This window comes from Camelus dromedarius, chromosome 27, assembly GCF_036321535.1.
Source record: "Camelus dromedarius isolate mCamDro1 chromosome 27, mCamDro1.pat, whole genome shotgun sequence".
NCBI classification, from domain to species: Eukaryota; Metazoa; Chordata; class Mammalia; order Artiodactyla; family Camelidae; genus Camelus; species Camelus dromedarius.
In genome coordinates, this window is record NC_087462.1 from 12,417,763 (window position 1) to 12,436,770 (window position 19,008).

The window sequence follows — 19,008 nt, forward strand, 5'->3', positions numbered from 1 at the left end:
AAGATACTTTCCATATGAAATGGGATTTTTTAGGGATATCAACATAGCTAAGGAAAAGCAAAGGAACAATAAAGAAATTCGACACAGGCTGCTCTGAGGATGGAGAGGAGATGGGAAAGGGATTGAGTTCAGAGAACTTCAAGCTAATGATAATCATCTTTTAATTAAACTGAGTGTTGTGCCCACAGGGGAGCACCATATCTTTATTCTTGATGCTTTAAATGAATACTTATAAAATATATGTATACCTACTGAATATTTAATTTTAAAATCATTTAGTGAAGAATGAGACAAGATTGTGTAACATTTGTGTTTAAAATAGGTGTTCACTTTGATTAAAAACAGACAAACAAAAACTTAAAAAGAGGTGGAGCAAAACAAACAGCATTATTTTAGATTCTTGACATTAGCCACATTTATGACCTATTCGTCACTCATGAAGTGGTTAAGATGAGGACATAGGCTTTGGACCTTATTTCTGGCTTATATTATATTAAAAAAAAACTGATAAGAACTAGAATTTCTAGCATTTTGACTCTCATAGAAGTCAGGTTCTTAGCCTTTTGTCTGCATTCTCTTGGAGACGGATGTTCACGTGTGTGTACGTGTTTGTGTGTGTGGGTACACAGCAGGGCACTGAATCCAGCTCAACGCTTCATCTGTTTGAGAAGCCCTTTTCCTTTCCAGGGCTATAAAGTATGTGTGATGAATTGACTGTTGGATGAGATACCATTTTCTCACATTGTAAATTGTTCATCACAAGGGAAGTCAAACTCTCAGGCCTCAAAAAAAGAGTTGCAGGAATTAGAAAGTATTGAAGTCAACTCAGACAGGTTTCATCTTTCCGTGTTGCGTGTCCAGTGCCCATGGGCCACCTCAGTCCTTCAACACCCCCTGTCTAGCCAAGGCGGGAGCCTTCACCAACACTCAGTTCTTCAACCACCATCACATTGATTCCACCTATCGCAAGTTCTGCAAGATGTTTTCACTGGCAAATGCGTTTGGGAAATACATTGCCAAAGGCAGTAGCTTTCTTTGCTACAGAACCCTTCAGGGGATGTAAAACCCTACCCTGCATTTCGAGTCTCCTCTAAATGGGAGACACTGCACACATTGTTCCTCAAATTCATTTGATGATGTTTCTTCCCCCTTTGAGGATCATCTCATGGAATTAGTGGTTTGTGGGATAGACTTTGAGAAATGTTGCTAAAATTTATTCTATTCAATGCTCTACCCTTTCCTAAAAAGTTACAATAATTAGATAATTTAGGTTGTATCTGTAGGCTACTAGGATATATTACAGGATGGCAGAAGAGGAAGAGAAGCAAACTGAAGTGAAATTTTGAGTGTGTGTGTATATATGTAAATATGTATTTATTTATATATAAATATATATACACTCATACTCTATAAAAATATTAGAAAAAAGGAACTTTATTAAAGGTTACTTTTTATCTTTTGTTCTCTCAAAGTGTTATTAAGGGCTCCCTTTGTTTTTAATATTTCCTTTTTATCCTGTTGTATCTTTTTTCCCCAATCTAGATCTTAAATATTAATCTGGCCTCTAGAGTTGGGGAGAAAAAAAAAGTCTTTGGATAGATTCATCTTCTCTTTAATCAGGCCAAAGAATTTTCACTTTAAATATAGAAGTATGTCTCACTCAAGTTTCTCTACAAATACCATGCGACCCACATCCTCTTTGGTTGCTTTTAGATCCTCAGTCCTCATAAAAGAATAAGACCAAGAGGTGAGAAAAGTCAGGTGAATGTTCTGAATGAAATGGAGTAAAAAAAAAAAAAAAAAAAAAAAAAAAAAACAAAAACAAACTTTAACACTCTATATGGAACTGTTTTTTTAAGTTGTGAAATTGGGGGGAAAATAACCTATCATGTCGCTATTAATGCCTCGTGGGTTTCCAGAATTTTCAAAGTAACCTTGCACGTACCGATTTCCATCACAGCTTTTTCAAGGTTGTGCATCTATAGGGTGACTCTGTTTTTATATGATGATTTGTAATGTGCAAGATACAGCCAATCTAGATAACCTACATAGTCACAGGGGGTGGTGTGACATGGAGTGAGAAGGTTGGATTACACGAACAGGAAGCATTGATTACAGATTTAATTCCATTGAATTCTATACTGTGAATGAACTTTCTTAACAGTTAGAGCAAGGAAACATGGCAACAGGGAGTACAACCAAGGTCCTATCTCAGGAGTAATCTTGATACTTAATACTAACCATGTTTACCACCCTGATCGACGCCTATATCAGCCATTCATCTTTGAGTCAAATGTTGCGTGTGTTGACTGACCAGAGTCAGCTGCTTGAGCCCCACTTGCCTGGGTGTAGGGAGAGGATATTATAGCCCCTTGATCTACAGTAAAGGACGGTGGAATCCTGCCTGCTAGTACATACACAAAAATAAAATGGCATTCAGAAGCTGGATAGATTAAATAAATTAAATATACAAAATAAGGCAGATGATGGAATACTTGACTCCATAATTCCTGGTCTATTAATTGGCTGAGGTTTATGGTTTTTGTCAGACTGGAAAACTGTCACTTAAAATGGCCCGTGTGTGTTTTATCCAGCCATCAGTGCAAGCTTGAGTATGGAGTGTTCTTCAGAAAGTGAAGTTTAGTGGTGAAGGCAACTACTGGCTAACCCTCATTTGGCAAGTGTATTTAATCGTGACTCTTGCAACTTCTACATGAATTGTTTGTATACGTAAGCACAGGATGTTAGGATCACAGTATCAGCCAATGTGTACACAAATAGAGGGGGAATGACACCTCTTCATTCTTTATCTTGTGCTGTGAATGCTCGGCAGACTGAGACCTAAAAGCAAGTCTTTGGTGTGAAGTGTGCCTCTTTAAAGGATTGGGTGGACTTTGGTACCACAAAACCGTAGGGTGGCAAATTCCTATATCTTCATATGTCTGTGTTTCTTCAGCCTTTGAAACAGTTCTTACAGACTTTGATTATTGCTGTTATGTAAAACAAGAAGCCATACCTCAGGCAGATGAAGTAAACTAACCAAGATTGAAAAACTGGAAATGACAGGTTCAGAGTTTCAGTTTAAATGTTTCTGACTCCAGCACCCGTTGTCTTAAGCACTAACTTAAGCAGGTTGTCCCTGAAGAAATTGAAAGCATCACTTAATGTAGAAGAGGACTTTTCTGAAACCCTGAAGTAATATTATTGTGATCTCCCCTGTGTATAGGGCCACTTTGGCATCACTCTCATGTTTATCTCATCATCAGGGACAGGTTTATCCACATACAGTTGTAAACTTGAGGATGCTGGGATTCTTTTCTATCTATGAGCTCTCAGGCAAGTCACATCTCCTTTCAGAACTCAGTTTCCCTGTTCATATAATAGTAAGGTCGGAAATGATCTGTAAGATCACTTTTAGGTTGAACGCTGTCCAAAATTCCGTCACAATTTTCCCTTTCTGCCGAAGAATATGATTTTGAAACTTGTCTAATACATAACTCTTTGGTAAAATGGGATCATGCAATAAATAGATGGATAGATGAACTTGCATTGACATTAAGATTTTCCAACCTAAATATTATAGATCTACCTTTTACATTGTAAAGTTTTATAGTACTCTGTTACTCTAAGGTACTCCATAATGCAACAAGTTATTTTAGTCACACATTTGTGGAATGGCCTTTCTATTATTTTCAGGGGGGTTATTTTATTTTATTTTTTTAAAGTGATTTTGCTTTAAAAGTAAGGTTACAAGATACATACTATATTTAAATTAGACATTCCTAACATTTCTAGTGTTGCTAGCTAAGATAAAAGGAGGTGAACATGTAAACTTATTTACAGTTACTTGCTGATGACTACCCAAAAATGTTGCAATGATTTATATTACCATTGACAGTGTTTACATATTATCAGGCTGCTTTGGGTTGCAACTAACAGAAGTGTCAATTTCAGTTTATTTGAATAAGAAAATTCATTGTCTTCTATAAATCTTAATTCAGAGGATGAAGAGCATCGTCTTCAGGTCTCCCTCCTGCTGTCCAGTCCCTATCAAGCTCTCCAAGGCTCTTCCAGGCATCTGTTCTAGACCTGACGCCATCCAGAGGCAGAAGGGATCTCTCAATCTTTTTTTTTCTTTTTTAATAGCAAATCTGCAGAATTTTAGCAGCAGATTTCTCCTCTTACTGGCCTTAATTTGGTCAGAAATCCATGATTAAACCAATCTCTGGAAACCAAATGACTCATCAGGCTTCAACCCTGGAACTGGAACACGGGTCAGGATATTCTGCCATGTACGGATGTGCAGAGGAGGATAGAGAGCTGAACAAAATTAGTTGTGTTTAGAAATCTTCTGAAGTGGTAATTGGATGTGGTTAAGCAACCGGCAATGTCTGCCACAGTTATTTTCCATCTTGTGGGGGAGAGACTGCATGGGTATAATGCTATCACATGGTTGTTTCAATCTGATTTTCCTCTTTTCTAGTGTGGTTAAGTCTTTTTTTCATATATTTTTTGGCCTTTTGCCATTCCTCTTTGGTTAACTGTTTGTTATATCCTTTTCTCATTATTCTCTTGGGATGAGATTAGTTACCAGTTATAGGAGCTCTTTGCTGAATAATATATTAACACCTTTTGAGTCAAATATATTAAAAAAAAATTCAGTGGATAGTGACTTTTATTTTTTTTTTTAATTGAAGTACAGTCAGTCACAATGTGTCAGTCTCTGGTGCACAGCACAGTGTCCCGTTCATGCAAATACATGCATATATTCATTTACATAGACTTTTATTTCTTTTATAGTTCAATTTTGTCATGAATATTTCTATTCCCTTCACCCTCCTGTATGGATTCTGTAATGTTGTCTTGTTTGAGAAGCCATAAAGTATAAAAAATTCTTTTCCTGTGGCTATGGAAGCAAAATCTAATGTGTTTACTGATGGGATTGGATACCTTTTGATAGAAAGTATTATGATAAAGTGAAGGGAAAGTTGTCATTAGATATTTATTGATTAGAATAAATGGTATATTAGAAAGCATGGCTTGTTAAGGAATAAATTGTCACTACTTTTCATTGCAACTTACTTAGTTTCTCAAGCTTACTTATTACAACTTTTTAGTTCATATGTATCAGTGTGTGTTTTTCTGTTTAATATCTATTTCCCCAGCTAGAAAGTAAGTTCAAAGAAGGAAGGGGACCCTCCTGCTTTTATCACTTCAGGACAATGAGAGCTTGGCACATGATGGGTTTTCAATAGCGTACATTAAATGAAGACGTTAACATGAGGTGAAGTAGGTTATCTCATGAGGAAAGAGAACAGTGCGACTTTGGTTATCGAGTAAGTGGAAGAAAGGAGCTGTTACCCTGGAAGAGACTTAGAAAAAGATTTGGTTGCTCCCACATTCCAACAATTTGGCAACACTGATCAAAAAACCGAGAATGATAAAAAATACTTGTGTTCTTTGACTCAACAATTTGATGTCTAGAAATGATCCCCCAGAAGTAAGTAGAGAGGCAATCAAAGGTTTACATACAAGAATATCATTACCGTGTTTTTTGTAACGGGGGATATTTGGAAACAGTGTAGATGCCCAATAAAAGAGGACTTGTTTTTAAAAAATATGGACTATAAAAACAAAGAAATATTACCTAGTCATCAAAATTACAATTCCAAAGAAGATGTAATAACTAAAGAAAAGGCATTAAAAGGGGAGTTTCAAAGATTTTTATCCATAACTTTTATTTTCTCCAAACATTTCATCTACAATATGAATTCCTTCTGCAACTAGCCAAAAACTAATGTTATAAAAATATAAAGACTTCAATTTCTCAGGAGTAATATTGGCACAGTATTTTCTAAGGCACAAAGCAGTTACTAATTCCGTATGTATTTATTAATTAAGTATGCTTTAAAAAAAAAGAATAGTCCCTTAAAGTAGCTACATATTACACTGGAGTTTGAATTTTCCAAAAATTCAAATAAGCCCAAAATCTGAAATAAAATAATAAATGACTGAATGGGTTCTCCCCAGGCAGCTGGAGTTGAAAAGGTTAATATGGTCTAAAGGAAAATGAGAAGTGTTCCAAAGCATAAATTTTTATGCTAGAAAAGAACATTTTGTTTTTCATTTCTCTTTACTCATGCTAAAAACTTTATGCTAGCCTAGTTGAAATGAACAAACTTTTCTCAAAAAGAAAAAAAATGTATAATCACCATTTACATTGCTGTAGACTTAAGGTATACAAAGTACTTCTTAAAAAGTAGCTAAAATAAAGTAGTTGGTTGTCAGTTGGGTAATTACCTGGAGAAAACCGAGATTCCAAGAAAGAAACAAAGGATGGGGAGAGTAGGAGGTTGAGACTGTCACCATCTCAATGGTTCAAATCAAGTTCTATCATTAAATTAAACTCTTAGCCAACCAAAACTACCCAACCAAATGCCCCACAAGCCCTCTTTTCTTCTCCATCTCCAATGTCATAAATGATAACTGGTGTTCTAATATAGTAAAGAATTAAATATCAGTACCTAAAAAGTAAATCATCTTCTGAAGCTTAGATAACATAAATAGGAAGCAATCTCATATACTGCAGAGTATTCAATAAGCAGAACTGAAACAAAAATACTTGAGCGATCATCTTCACCTGTGTCTTTAATCTACAAACTGAAGTCATTTCCTTGGGGGCAAGGAGGTCACAGGAAGAGCTGACGCCTCACAGTCAGGAAATCTGCATTGCTCATCCTGGCTCTGTTATTAATCAGCTGGGTAACTCTGAATCTGTCATTAAGCCTCTCTGGGTCTTTATTTGTCTTTTTAGTACAAAAAGAAGCTTGCGTTGGATGTTTTCTAAAGTCAGTTTCAGGTCTGACTTATGTTCAGTAATTTTTCACTGAGTAATTAGTTTGACACTGATAAATGGAAATGTCTGAAGTAATAAAAGTGTTATACTATCTAATTTCACAAATAGAACATCAATGAACTACAGTAATTTCACCAAAGTTTTAATTCACATTCAATTCAATATCAAGTCCCCACAACCAGCCATGTGTACGTTCTCAGAACGTTAACAATTATTTCACGATCTTAAATCATTTTTCCAAATGTACATATAGTTCCTTCCCCATGAATCTGTCTAGGGCTTGAGGACAAAAAGCATGGCTTACTCATCTCTGTATAGCACCAGCACCCAGCACAGCATCAGACACCTTCGTCGATAATGAATGAATGAGTCGATAAACTGACTTGAAAGCATAGTGGTTTGCCTAAGTTTCTGGAGAATTACATTCAAATATTTTCTTTTTTATTAGAAATAGGATTCAAACAAGTAGGAATAAACTATAAATAAGTAAAGTACATAGCTGCTTTACTAGCGTGAATTGAGGAGAAAATGTCAAAGGAATTTTTTCTCCTAATTAATATCATAATATAGTGTAACCATCACCACCTTTCATCGCTAGAACTCATTTCATCTTGTAAATCCAAAACTCTATGCATTTAACAATCCCCATTCCCCTCTCCCTGCTGACTCTGGCAACCATCCTGTTTCCTGTCTCTAGGATTTCAGGTACTCTAAGTACCTCATTTAAGTGGAATCATGTATGTTTATCTTTTTTTGACTGGGTAATTTCACTTGGCATAGTGTCCCCAAGGTTCATCCATTTCACTGTATTGTGAGAATTTCCTTTCCAAGGCTGAACAAAATTCTGTTGTCCATATGTACATACTGCATTTTGCTTCTCCGTTTGTTTCTTGCTTCCATTTTTTAGCTATTTTGAATTCAGCCCCTCATTTTAAGCTACAGGTTTGAAATTCAAGAGAACTACCCAAAGAGAGTGACATGTATTCCTTGAAGAATGTGGAGGACAGAGGGATCTGTACGTGATTCAGAATTGTAACCGTCTAAAGGTGAGAAGCTGTAACTAGAGCTCTCTGGTGACAGAGGAAGAGACTGGGCACATTGGAAACATTTTGCACTTTCAGAGCTTGGCAACAAAATTGTGTGTTTTCCACAAGTCAGATGTAGCTCCTAGGAAAGGCAATTGGCTGTGCGCCATCTTGAAATATTTCACGTAAAGGACTTGTGGTCAGTACAAAAAAGACTAAGGTCTGCCTAAAGATGCAGCAGCTGGCGGGGGTGGGGGCTCATCATCACCACTTAAATGCACTTTCTGCACCAAGTAACTCTTCGGTGGCCCTTAATGGGTATCTCTTAGGAACTCTCAAAAATGCCTCATAAAAATAAATAGTAATTGTGTATCCAAGGTTCTGACACCAGATTTCAATGTACCAGTCAAGGGATACCTCCCCTCTACCCCTACCCCTTGTTAAAAAGCAGCTGTAAGGTGTGCACGTTTGTGTGTTTGCATGTGTGTTTGGGTGTCGGGGGTGTTTCGGTGTTAGGGAATGAGTGAGAGAAGGTATACCAAGAAAAATCGGAAATGTCAATTAGTCTTTGCCTTCCCTTTTCAGATTTCTTATCCTGAAGTAAGTCTTTTCAGTGCAGGAGGAATGTTTTAAATTGCAAAATGTTCCGGGTTTTAAGTTAAGTTGAATTGTACATTTTAGTAGCTGATAAATACCTCTTCATTTATTAGCTATGGTGCCAGGAAAAGCCGTGAGCCATGCCTGGGATTTCATGTGAAAGAGAAAAGGGAGTCCACAGAGACTCGAAATGAGTTTTGTGAGAAAGACCTTAGAAGAACTTAGGTCTTAGACATACACTTTGTTGTTCTGGGAGACTTGGGAGTGAAGGGGCTTATTATAAGGCAGTTGGACATTGAGTTATGAAACACAGAAGAGCATTGGAAAAGGGCTTACTTTGTATTCCAGTGAGAGTGACAATGGTAGAAAATTAAGTCACTAAACTATAATCTCCTCAAGGGCAGGAAATGTGTTTAATGCAACTGTGTTTAAGTGATGGCTAGATAGAGACCTGGTAACTGTTAGGTACTAATAAATTTTGATGAATGTTGTTGAAAAATAGGAAAACAATAATAATAACAATCATAGTAGAATACTATTTAATATTTAATATGGACCAAAATTGTATAAATTGTTTACACATATTAATTCATTTAATCCATACAGCTCCACGAGCACAGTATTATTTGCCTCATATGCAGATGAGACAAAAGTAAAAAATTTTTGTTAGTTTTGACACAGGCTTAATAGTAAAATTTCTGATAAGACTTGAAACATGGATTAATTTTTTTTCGCTGCAACCTCTCCCTTTTTGATAAAGGCAATAGAAATTTTTACGTATTTTCTGTAAGTCTAAAGAAGCCATGTTTTCTTTTAAGTGTTTGAAGTGTGGAAATTAGTTTCCTCAATAAAATAGCCTGATGATTTTAAACCGAAAGTCTCCCTCCAGTTTGGTAGACCCCATACTGTATTTTCTGAGGTTTTGCATTTTTTCTTTCTGATGTAAACAGTTGTCATATAAATTGTGACGGTTACAATAATGATTTTATTTATGTATTTTTTTTTTACCAAAACTACATTTTTTTAAGAAATGAAATCAACCCTGTAAGAACTGATTCACCTTTTAACTGAGCCAGGGGAAAAAAAGGAAATTAAAAAGAATTCCAAGAAAGCCATAAATTATCACTATAATCATTTACTGTCATTTTCATTTGTCCTTTATTTCTCCCTGCAGTTTAAAATCCTCTTTGATGGGGGTCCTTGAAGGGATCCTGATGCCACTAGGGGGAAATTCATACTATGTTTCCAGGCCTCTGTGTCCCACCAGTCCCACCCACTGAGAGTGTCACACTAAAGACACCTCTGTGACTCCGAAGTCTATGAGAAAGCCCCTGGGAGGCGTATCATTAGCAGTGAGAGACAGCAGCCTGGGAAGTCCTTTACTGCGGCATGCCTGCCTGGAAATCTGAAAAGCATTAACAAGATAATTCACAGCGTTGACCAAGTTCTCATATCCTGCGCCATATTGAGTAAATGTTGAGAATGCTTCAGTGTTTCAGACTTTAGCTCTGATATTAAAAAAAAAAAAAAAATACCCAGTGACTTCAAAAGAATAGTCAAAAGGGCGTTCGTACATTGTTGTTACAAAGTAAATTGACACAGCGTTCCTGGAGGATACTTTCTAAGATTGAGATTTCAACAAATACTCAGTGAGCCTGCCGGATGGGCCAGGCCCTCTTCTAGGTGCTGGGGATATTAGATCCGGCGAGGAAAGGCTCCGTTGTCATGGAACTGATGTACTTACATGATGGCTGGAGCGCTGTAAGACAGTGAAGCGGCTCTGGGAGGCCTGGATTTCAGATCTGACAGATCTGTACATCCCCCTGGACAAAGCAGATCCTCAGGTCAGCTCAGATTCAAAGCAGGAGAAATGGATGCTGACTCTGACTCATCTAATATCCTGAGCAGTGAGGCACTTGGACTCTCCCATGAGATATAAGGGGACGAAGATTGAGGTGACTGAGCCAAACTTTATTTCAGTTTATTTTAATGTGCAGTAACACGGACAGGGACCCTATGAATGTCATGCTGTAATTAAAGGAACCTAACATATTTGAAGGAGCTATAGATCTCTCCTCCCACTTCACTCTCAAGGAAGCTCTGTTCAAATTATAGGTCACCGAATGCTTAGAACAGAAAAGATCCTTTGATATCACCTGTATCGTCCATCATTGTATTGATGAGAAAAGTAAGACCTAGACAAATGAAGTAATTTCCCCAAAGTCACAAAGTTAACGACAGAAGCAAGATGTCTGACTCCAGACTGTTTCATCTTTGTATTACATCATGCTGCCTCTAACGTTTTATTACAGCTGATGATTAAGGACGTGAATTAATACCTATGTCATTTATCACCGCAGTTACTGAAAAACTATGTACAGCCGTGCTCAAGAGTTCAGTCTTTTAGATCAGACTCCCTGGGTTTAAAATCTGTCCTGCCACAGACGGTTAAGTGGACACTGGGTTATCTTGGACAAGTAATTGCGCCTTTCTAAATTTTAATCTTCCCATGTGTGAAAACTTGATTATATTACCTGCCTCGGGTTTTTTGTTTTTTTTTTTATGAGGATCAGATTAGGCCTGTCACACAGCACTTTGTCACAGCTTATGCTTACTGATAAGGATAGTATTTATTTTATCAGTAGAAATTTGATTAAGGTGAAATTAATATGCAGTGAAACCATCAGATCCTAAGTGTATACTTTTATGAGGTTTATCAGTGTATAGGCCTATGTAATAACTTTTCTAATCAAGAATATTTTCTTTACCCAAGAAATTTCTCTTGTCCCTCAGCCATTATAAGCAACCTCTGTTCTGATTTTAATTACATTGATGTCTTTGAAGGTCATATAAATGGCATCATACAATACCTGCAGGTGTTTGCCTGTCTTTGAACATATTTTGGAGATTCAACCATGTTGTTGAATGTATGTATATATATTATAAGTATCTATATTTATATAAATACATTATTCATGAGGTTATTCCTGACTACTATGTTTTTCCATTTGCTAAGTATATCCTGGAATCCCATTCTTCTATTTATGATATTTAGATTGTTTCAGATTTGAATGAGTCTACAGAATTCTTACACAGGGCTTTTTGGGTACACACACTTTTATTTTTCTTTGATAACTATCTTGAGGTAGAATGCCTTGGTCATATGGTAAGTGAATGTTGAACATTTGAAAGAAAATGCCATAATCTTTTGCAAATAGTCCTACCATTTTACATTCTTACCAGGAAATGTATCAGTTTTGGTTGCTCTATACCCTCAGAAAATCTGGTACTGTCAGTTTTGCTAATTTTAGCCATTACAGTGCACGTGAAGAGATGTCATTGTGGCTCCCATTTGCGTTTTCTTAATGGATGTTGCTGATGAGAACCTCTTCATTGGCTTATTAGACACACGTCACCTTTTTCATAGCATCTGTTCAAGTACTTTGACCATTTTTATTGGGTTGTTTGCATTTTCATTATTAAGGCGTAGGATTTCCTTATGTATTCTGGATAAAAGTCCTTTGTTAGATATTTATGTTGTGAATATTATTTCCTCATATGTGACTTGCTTTTCATTTTTCAGTAGTCTTTTGAACAGATATTTTTCATTTTTTATGAAGACCAGTTTATCAGTTACATTTTATGTTTAATACCTTATGCCTTCTGTAAGAAATTTTTGCCTAGTCCAGAATCATAAAGATATCCTGTTTCCTTCTTAAGATTAATAATTTTAGCTTTTACATATGAGATGAAATAAAGGGCAAATGTTATTTTCATAATAATTTAATCATTTATTCCAACATCATTATTTTTAAACATTAATATTTCCCCTTTGAAATGCCTCGCCTTTACTGAAAATCAAATGAACATATATACAGGACTCTATTGTTTTTTTCTAGCTTCCAAAATCAGAAGCTTAGGTCATTATTTTTATCCTTTTTGTTTTTCTGTCTATTTACAGTTACAAACTTTCCTCTAAGACCTGCTTTAACATCACAAGACACATTTTGAAATGTATTTTCATTTGATGTGAAACACTTCCAACTTTTCTTGTGGTTTCTTCTTTCACCCATGTATTATTTAGAAGTATTTATTTAATTTTCCAACTTTGAAACATTCCTACATATTTTATATTATTGATTTCTAATAAAATTCTGCTGTACTTAGAGGATATACACTGTAAGCTCACAAAATTTTGTAATTTATTGAGGCCTTTTTTAAAGAACAGTTGAAAAGAATGTGCATTTTGTAGTTTATTCTGCAATTATTGGGTGTAGTATTCTATAAATGTTAAGGCAGAGGACTTTTAATATCTCCAGCTATGATTGTGGGATTTGTCGAATTTCTCCTGTTCCGTCAGTTTTTGCTTCTGTTTATTTTGAAGATCTTTTATCAGGTGTGTAAACTTTTATGACCTTAATGTCTTCTTAATTAGTTGATTTTCTTGTTGTTATAAGGACCAGCTCTTTCTCTCTAGTAATACTTCCTGTGTTTATGTTTGTTTTTCAGCTGCCATTTTGCTGTTTGCATCCTGTTTGTCCCATTACTTTTTCTCTCTGTTTGGTATTTTATGCCTTCTTTTGCATTTATGAAATACTTTTTAGTATTTTAATTTTGCTAATGAGTTTTAACCAAACTTTTTTTTTATTTTACTTTTAGTGGTGCTCTGAAGATTTCCAGAGTCATTTTTAACTTATCAAACTCTATTTATAGTTGCTATTATATCATTTCATGGAATAGGCAAGAAATTACCTACACAAAAGTATAATGTCGTTGAACCCCAACTCTGGGATACTCTGTGCGATGGTTGACACTTGTTTTATACATACATGGTTTATAAACTCCAAAACGTACTGTTATAACTTTTGCATGAAAGTCAGGTGTCTTTTAAAAGAACCAAGATAAAAAATTTATAGAACTAGATTGTTTCCTCACATGTTAACCATCTTCAGGCTCTTCACTGGTCAAAAATCTGGGTTTCCATCTGGTATCACTTACCTTCAGCCTGGAGAATTTACCTTAGCATTATTTTTAACTTGTTTCTGCTGGTGACAAATTCTCTTAGTCTTCATTTATTTGAAAATGGCTTTTTTCCCCATTTCATTTCTGACAGATCTGTCTCCTGGATATAGACGCCTACGTATAATTTATTTTTAGAACTTGGAAGATGTCATCCATTCTTTCCTGACCTCAGTTGTTTTGATAAGCCAGCCGTCATTGTGGTGTTAACCTCTGGCAATTGTAATGTTGCATGTTTCTCTTGCTACTTCCAACTTTTTCATTTGATTTTTAGTTTTTACGTGTGGGACTACAAAGTTCCCAGGTGTAGTTTTCATTGTGTTTTCCCTGCTTGGGGCCTACAAAGCTTCTTCGGTCTATGTAATATTTTCAGCAATTTAGGGAAGTTTTTTGGCCAATATTACTTTAAATGTGTTCCTATTTATTCTTTTCTTCTCCTACGCTACTGTATCAGGAGGCTTGATACAACCTGACAGTTTCCAGTAGCTTATTTTTTTTTCCAGTATTTTTCTCCATGGTTTTTATACTGGATATTTTTTGTTGCTGTGTTTTCAAGTTTACCATAATTTCTTCTACTGTTATTCTTAAACTGATATTAAATCTGATCTTAAATTAATCTGATATTAAAACCCATGCATGAGTTTTTTCTGTCAGGCATTATAAATTTCAGTTGTAGAATTTGCTATTTTGCTTGTTTTTAGTAGTCTCCATTTCTCCTCTGAGAGTCCCTGCTGTCCACACATTGACCATGTAAGCATTATGGTCATGTTTTGTTTTAAATCCTCAGATTATTTAAAATAATTGATTGAATGTCTGTCTTTGCTAATTGCATCTCAAGTTTGGTTGCTTTATATTGAATACTATTATTTTAAATAATATGTGTCTTATTTATCCTGTACTTTGTATATTCTATGATTTTTTTTTACCATGTATTATTAGATGTTTTATATATTATCAACATTCTGATTTTTAATACTCTTCTAAAGGATGTTGATTTTTGTTCTACGAGGAGTTAAATGATTGGCAAATCACCTTACTCTTGTGCAGGAGTAGTGTTTTTGCTGTTTTCAGGTTTAGTTTCAGGTTTGTCCTTAGACTTAGACTAAATCCTTAGTCCTAGAATGGAGAAGGGTTATGGTCCTTCTGTGGTTTTAAAGGAAAGTCTGAAGTATGTTTTTAAGAGTCTAATTTGGTGGGATTCAGACTCCAAACTCAGAATCTCCTGCAGTGAGTGGCAGCTGAAATACGGCTCAACGTTTTCAGTCTTTCAGTATTTGCTTTCTTCCAGGCTTCTTGGTGTCTTTTTGCCCTTTCCATTCAAAAACAAATATCCAAACGAAGTTTGCATACAGATCAGGAGTCGTATCTCCCTGTTTCTCTGTTTCTGTGATTTCTCCCTTAACTTGAGGAGCCCTGGCAGCTCCAACTCTCCTATTAAACCTCAAACCAACAGGATTATTTCCTTCTGCTGACTGTAGCCATCCTGTATCTCTGCAGTGGAAGGTTTTCCTGGGATACAGGTCTTTCCAAGCTAAAGCTAGTGATGTTCCAGGCAAATAAGGAGAACTTGATCATCTTCTAAGTGTCCTCCAGGGAAAAGCCACGTCATCCTAGATCTCATCCAATTCACTTCCCTCTCTTTATGGTCAAAACTTCACTACTTCCTGCTTGCTTCGGGTAACTTTCTAGTACTTTACATAATGTTTTGTCCACCAGTTATAAACATTATCTGCAGCATGTTTAGCCTACTTCATCATTAACAGAATTAGAACCTAAGTAATTTATTTTAATTCTGCAAGTGATAAGAAATTCGGTATTACCAACCAAACCAATCCAACTCTCAACCTTATGATTTACATCTGGGCATAGTAATTATTATAATAATAATAATGGTAATAATAATACAACATCAAATTAAAAGTAAAAGTAAAACTTCATTCAGATAAAATTAACCCACCAAATAACTCTGATGTATTGACAATGGCTTGTTTGAATAAGAGGATGTAGGTGGTGGTTTTTCTTATTTTTTAATAATTCTAAAATTTTGGTATATATATACATAAGTTTGCAATAAAATGAGTACCATATTTATCAAATAATGGTTATTTAAATGTGTATTATAAACATACCTTCTTGAAAATGAGCAAGATTAAATGTAGCTAAATGGTGATTACAAAAGACATTACTAATCAGCCATAAAAATAATAGAATGATGCCATTTGCAACAACATGGATGGACCTAGAGACTGTCATTCTAAGTGAAGTAAGTCAGAAAGAGAAAGAAACCATGTGATATCATTTATATGTGGAATCTGAAAAATGACACAAATGAACTTATTTGCAAAACAGAAACAAAGTCACAGACATAAATAACGAACTTAAGGTTACCAAGGGGAAAAGGGAGTGGGAAGGGATAAATTGGGAGTTGAAGATTTGCAGATAACTAACTACTACATATAAAACAGATAAACAACAAGTTTCTACTGTATAGCACAGTAGCACAGGGAACTATATTCAGTACCGTGTAGTAACCTATAATGAAAAAGACTATAGAAAGGACTATATGTATGTCTGAAACATGCTGTGCACCAGAAATTGACACAACATTGTAAACAGACTATACTTCAATAAAAATTCAATAAACCAAAATGCAAATGGAAAAGAGAAGAAAAGAAATTACTAGATGAAGTCTCTTACAAATAACAGTGTATAAATGTGTGGTAAAATCTTAGTGTTTTGTTGTTGTTGTTGTTGTTCTTTTCAGAGAGCAGCCACCAGAGAGGACAGATACAGAGCAAACTGAAGCTTACTAGCCAGGAACAGCACAATTACAATTGTACCCAGATACTATAAATAGTAAAATTTCCTCTGTGGATTCTCTTACTATGCTGGGAGGTATTCCATTATTGAAGTAGATTATAATTTATTGGGATCATTATGATAACGATAAGGAATCAGAATTTGAATTACTACTTTGTGAATGTGACAGCATTCCTTCTCATAGCTTAACTCAAGGGGAAACAATTAGATTGGAAAATTGAAAATGTTCTGTTTGATAGAAGACAGAATTCTCACATCAGTTTTTATCTGCAACCTAAAGGTCTGCATATCTGTTTGGTTTGGCCTCCTTTGTATTTGAGGACATTTCTCAAAATTGTGTTCCCATTTCCTTTGGCAGCTCTGATTGGAATAGAGTAGTGGCAACTCCACTCAGACAGAGTATGGTCACCCTGCGTGGTCTCCACCACTTTACTGAGTCACAGCTGCCCCTTTTCTCTCACTTGTCTCACTTGCTTGGTTTCTGGAGGCATGTGAACTTGTAAGCCTTGACCTACAAAAACATGATAGAATGTTTTCACTAAAAATAAGTGTATAGCTATTAACAACCTAGGCTTTTTTTGTAAAAAAAAAAAATTAATTTATTAATTAAAAAAACGTAACTGTAAGGAGGGCGAAAATTTCTCACAGTGCAAGCAAGTAATAAAATTACAAAGAAAGGGGTTTGCATTTGTTCTGTCTCTAATCACCAAAGAAAGAAGTCAGCTGACTGCTGCACATGAATGTTATTGTTTTGACTGGATTTTGTTCACATGCTGTAAAATAACTGCCTAAGTGTAAGTCTGGAAGGCATGCAGGTTTCCAGGAGTGTCTGTGAGGCCTTTTTTGCATCAGTGTCAGGATGTGTCTCCTCAGCCTGAAGGAAGCCTCTAGTGCTTCTGCGTGCTTGTCTTGAGTATGTTTTAGGGTTGCAGATGGTGTGTGGACCTCCTCACCCCATGTTCTGTCTGTGCCTCCTGGACTCCTTATTCAAGTTCCCTACCTGGAAGACCTTCTTCTAGAAAAGGCATCAGTTTTGAAATGACTCCCTGCAGTGTTCCAGGAAGGGGTCCAATGGGCCCTTGAGGTTCACCTGTACTTATACATGAACATCTCTGCTTTGGTCTCAGTTCTGCAGGAACCTTGAAAACAATCCTCTGCTTCCTTCTCCATGATGAGCGAATGGGGTTTCCTCTGCAGTGGATGAACTAGGATGAAGGGGATCTCTCCCATGTATCAGTAGCCATGGTAACATTCTAGGCAAGAAGGCAGCAGGCTAGCACCACTCATCCACCCAGGAAATTTTCAGAATTATCACCAAGTAGAACACCACCAACAACAAAAGTCAAATCCCACAGAGCAAGCAAGAAACCCCTTTATGTTGTTAAATGTTTTCTTGACCTTCCCCTTGGTCCATCCTCCCTTCGAAAAGCAGCCCCCTATTTCCTGGTCTGTCGCCTTTACTCAGGCAGCTTGCTCTGTGCAATTATATTCTTCAACCTGCAAGGAGTTTGTATCTTCACAATTTTACTGGGGATGGAGAGCAAAAAAGGTAGGAATGAATCCTGGGGAACACAGATTCTTCTTGTCTTTTAATTCTATCAGCGTTCTCTTACTTCATTCAAATGCAAAATTCACCAAATCTGTTTTCCTACAGGACGGTTTACTGAGCCACAGCCCCTCCTCCCCCACCGTCTGCTCCCCATCCCCCTACGTTGTAACCATGATTTCTGAGACTGCATGATTTTAAACAAGGATTCTTGGCAGATCTGAGGAGACAAACCTTCTGTCACTGGTGGTCTAGTTTAGCTTTAGCTTGCCAAAGCACCCCTTGTCCCCATGAAAGCCGATCCTTGCATGCTTATGTGTGCCGGAAAGGGTTAAAAAGCGCTGGACCGACACCACGCATGTGTTAATTCGTGCAACAGCCGCGCGCATCTCTTCCACTTTGACCTCATAGTTAATCTGCGTGATAGTTAATCACGCAGAGATTCCAGTATTTCTTTTAAACACACACACACACACACACACACACACACACACACACACACACAGACACACACACTCACCTGCCACCCTCTAAAAGAAAAATCAAAACAAAGCAAACAAATAAACAATCCTGAAACGAGGGACCTGGGGGAGTGTGTGTGAGTGCGAGGAGCCTGAGTATGTGTGTGAGTGTGCGCTCGCTTCCCTTTCCCTCATTCGTCTCCTGCGCGTCTCTCCCTGCACCCTCCCCCTGCCTCAATTATATTATTCCCCCAGACTTGGAAGCTGCTCCCTGAGCTGAAGCTTTGATGGTATCTGCAAGCGTTTGTGCTGATCTTATTTCTGCCCCCTGAATATTAATTCCCGAAGCTGGTAGCAATACAGCTCCCTGGTGACCGGACCTACTAGAGGCAGGTGGGGGGAGCCACCATCAGATCATAAGCGTAATAATAATACAAAGGGGAGGGATTGATTCTTCTGCAACCTAGAGGCTAGAGGCAAGCGAGGAGAGGGGGGGAAAAGAGCCATGAGTTCGACAAATATATGGAGCACAGGAAGCTCGGTCTACTCGACTCCTGTATTTTCACAGAAAATGACGGTGTGGATTCTGCTCCTGCTCTCTCTCTACCCGGGGTAAGAGATGCCCTTTTCCGCCTTGTTTTGTTACAGAAAGGTGGGGGAAGGGGTGGGGACCGGGGAACTAGG

The 19,008-nt window shown here is 36.8% G+C and overlaps 1 protein-coding gene across 2 annotated transcripts in view; it reads left to right on the top strand.

Moving 5' to 3' along the window:
• The first annotated feature begins 18,404 nt into the window (after positions 1–18,404).
• Positions 18,405–19,008, top strand: part of GABRG2 (gamma-aminobutyric acid type A receptor subunit gamma2) — a 94,957-nt gene continuing 94,353 nt past the window's right edge. Inside the window, exon 1 of one of the 2 annotated variants that reach the window (XM_010990267.3) lies at positions 18,405–18,936. In XM_010990267.3, coding sequence (XP_010988569.1) covers positions 18,830–18,936 — 107 coding nt within the window. In that variant the 5' untranslated portion in view covers positions 18,405–18,829. The remainder of the gene's footprint in view (positions 18,937–19,008) is intronic. The other variant, XM_010990266.3, reaches the window with a different exon arrangement.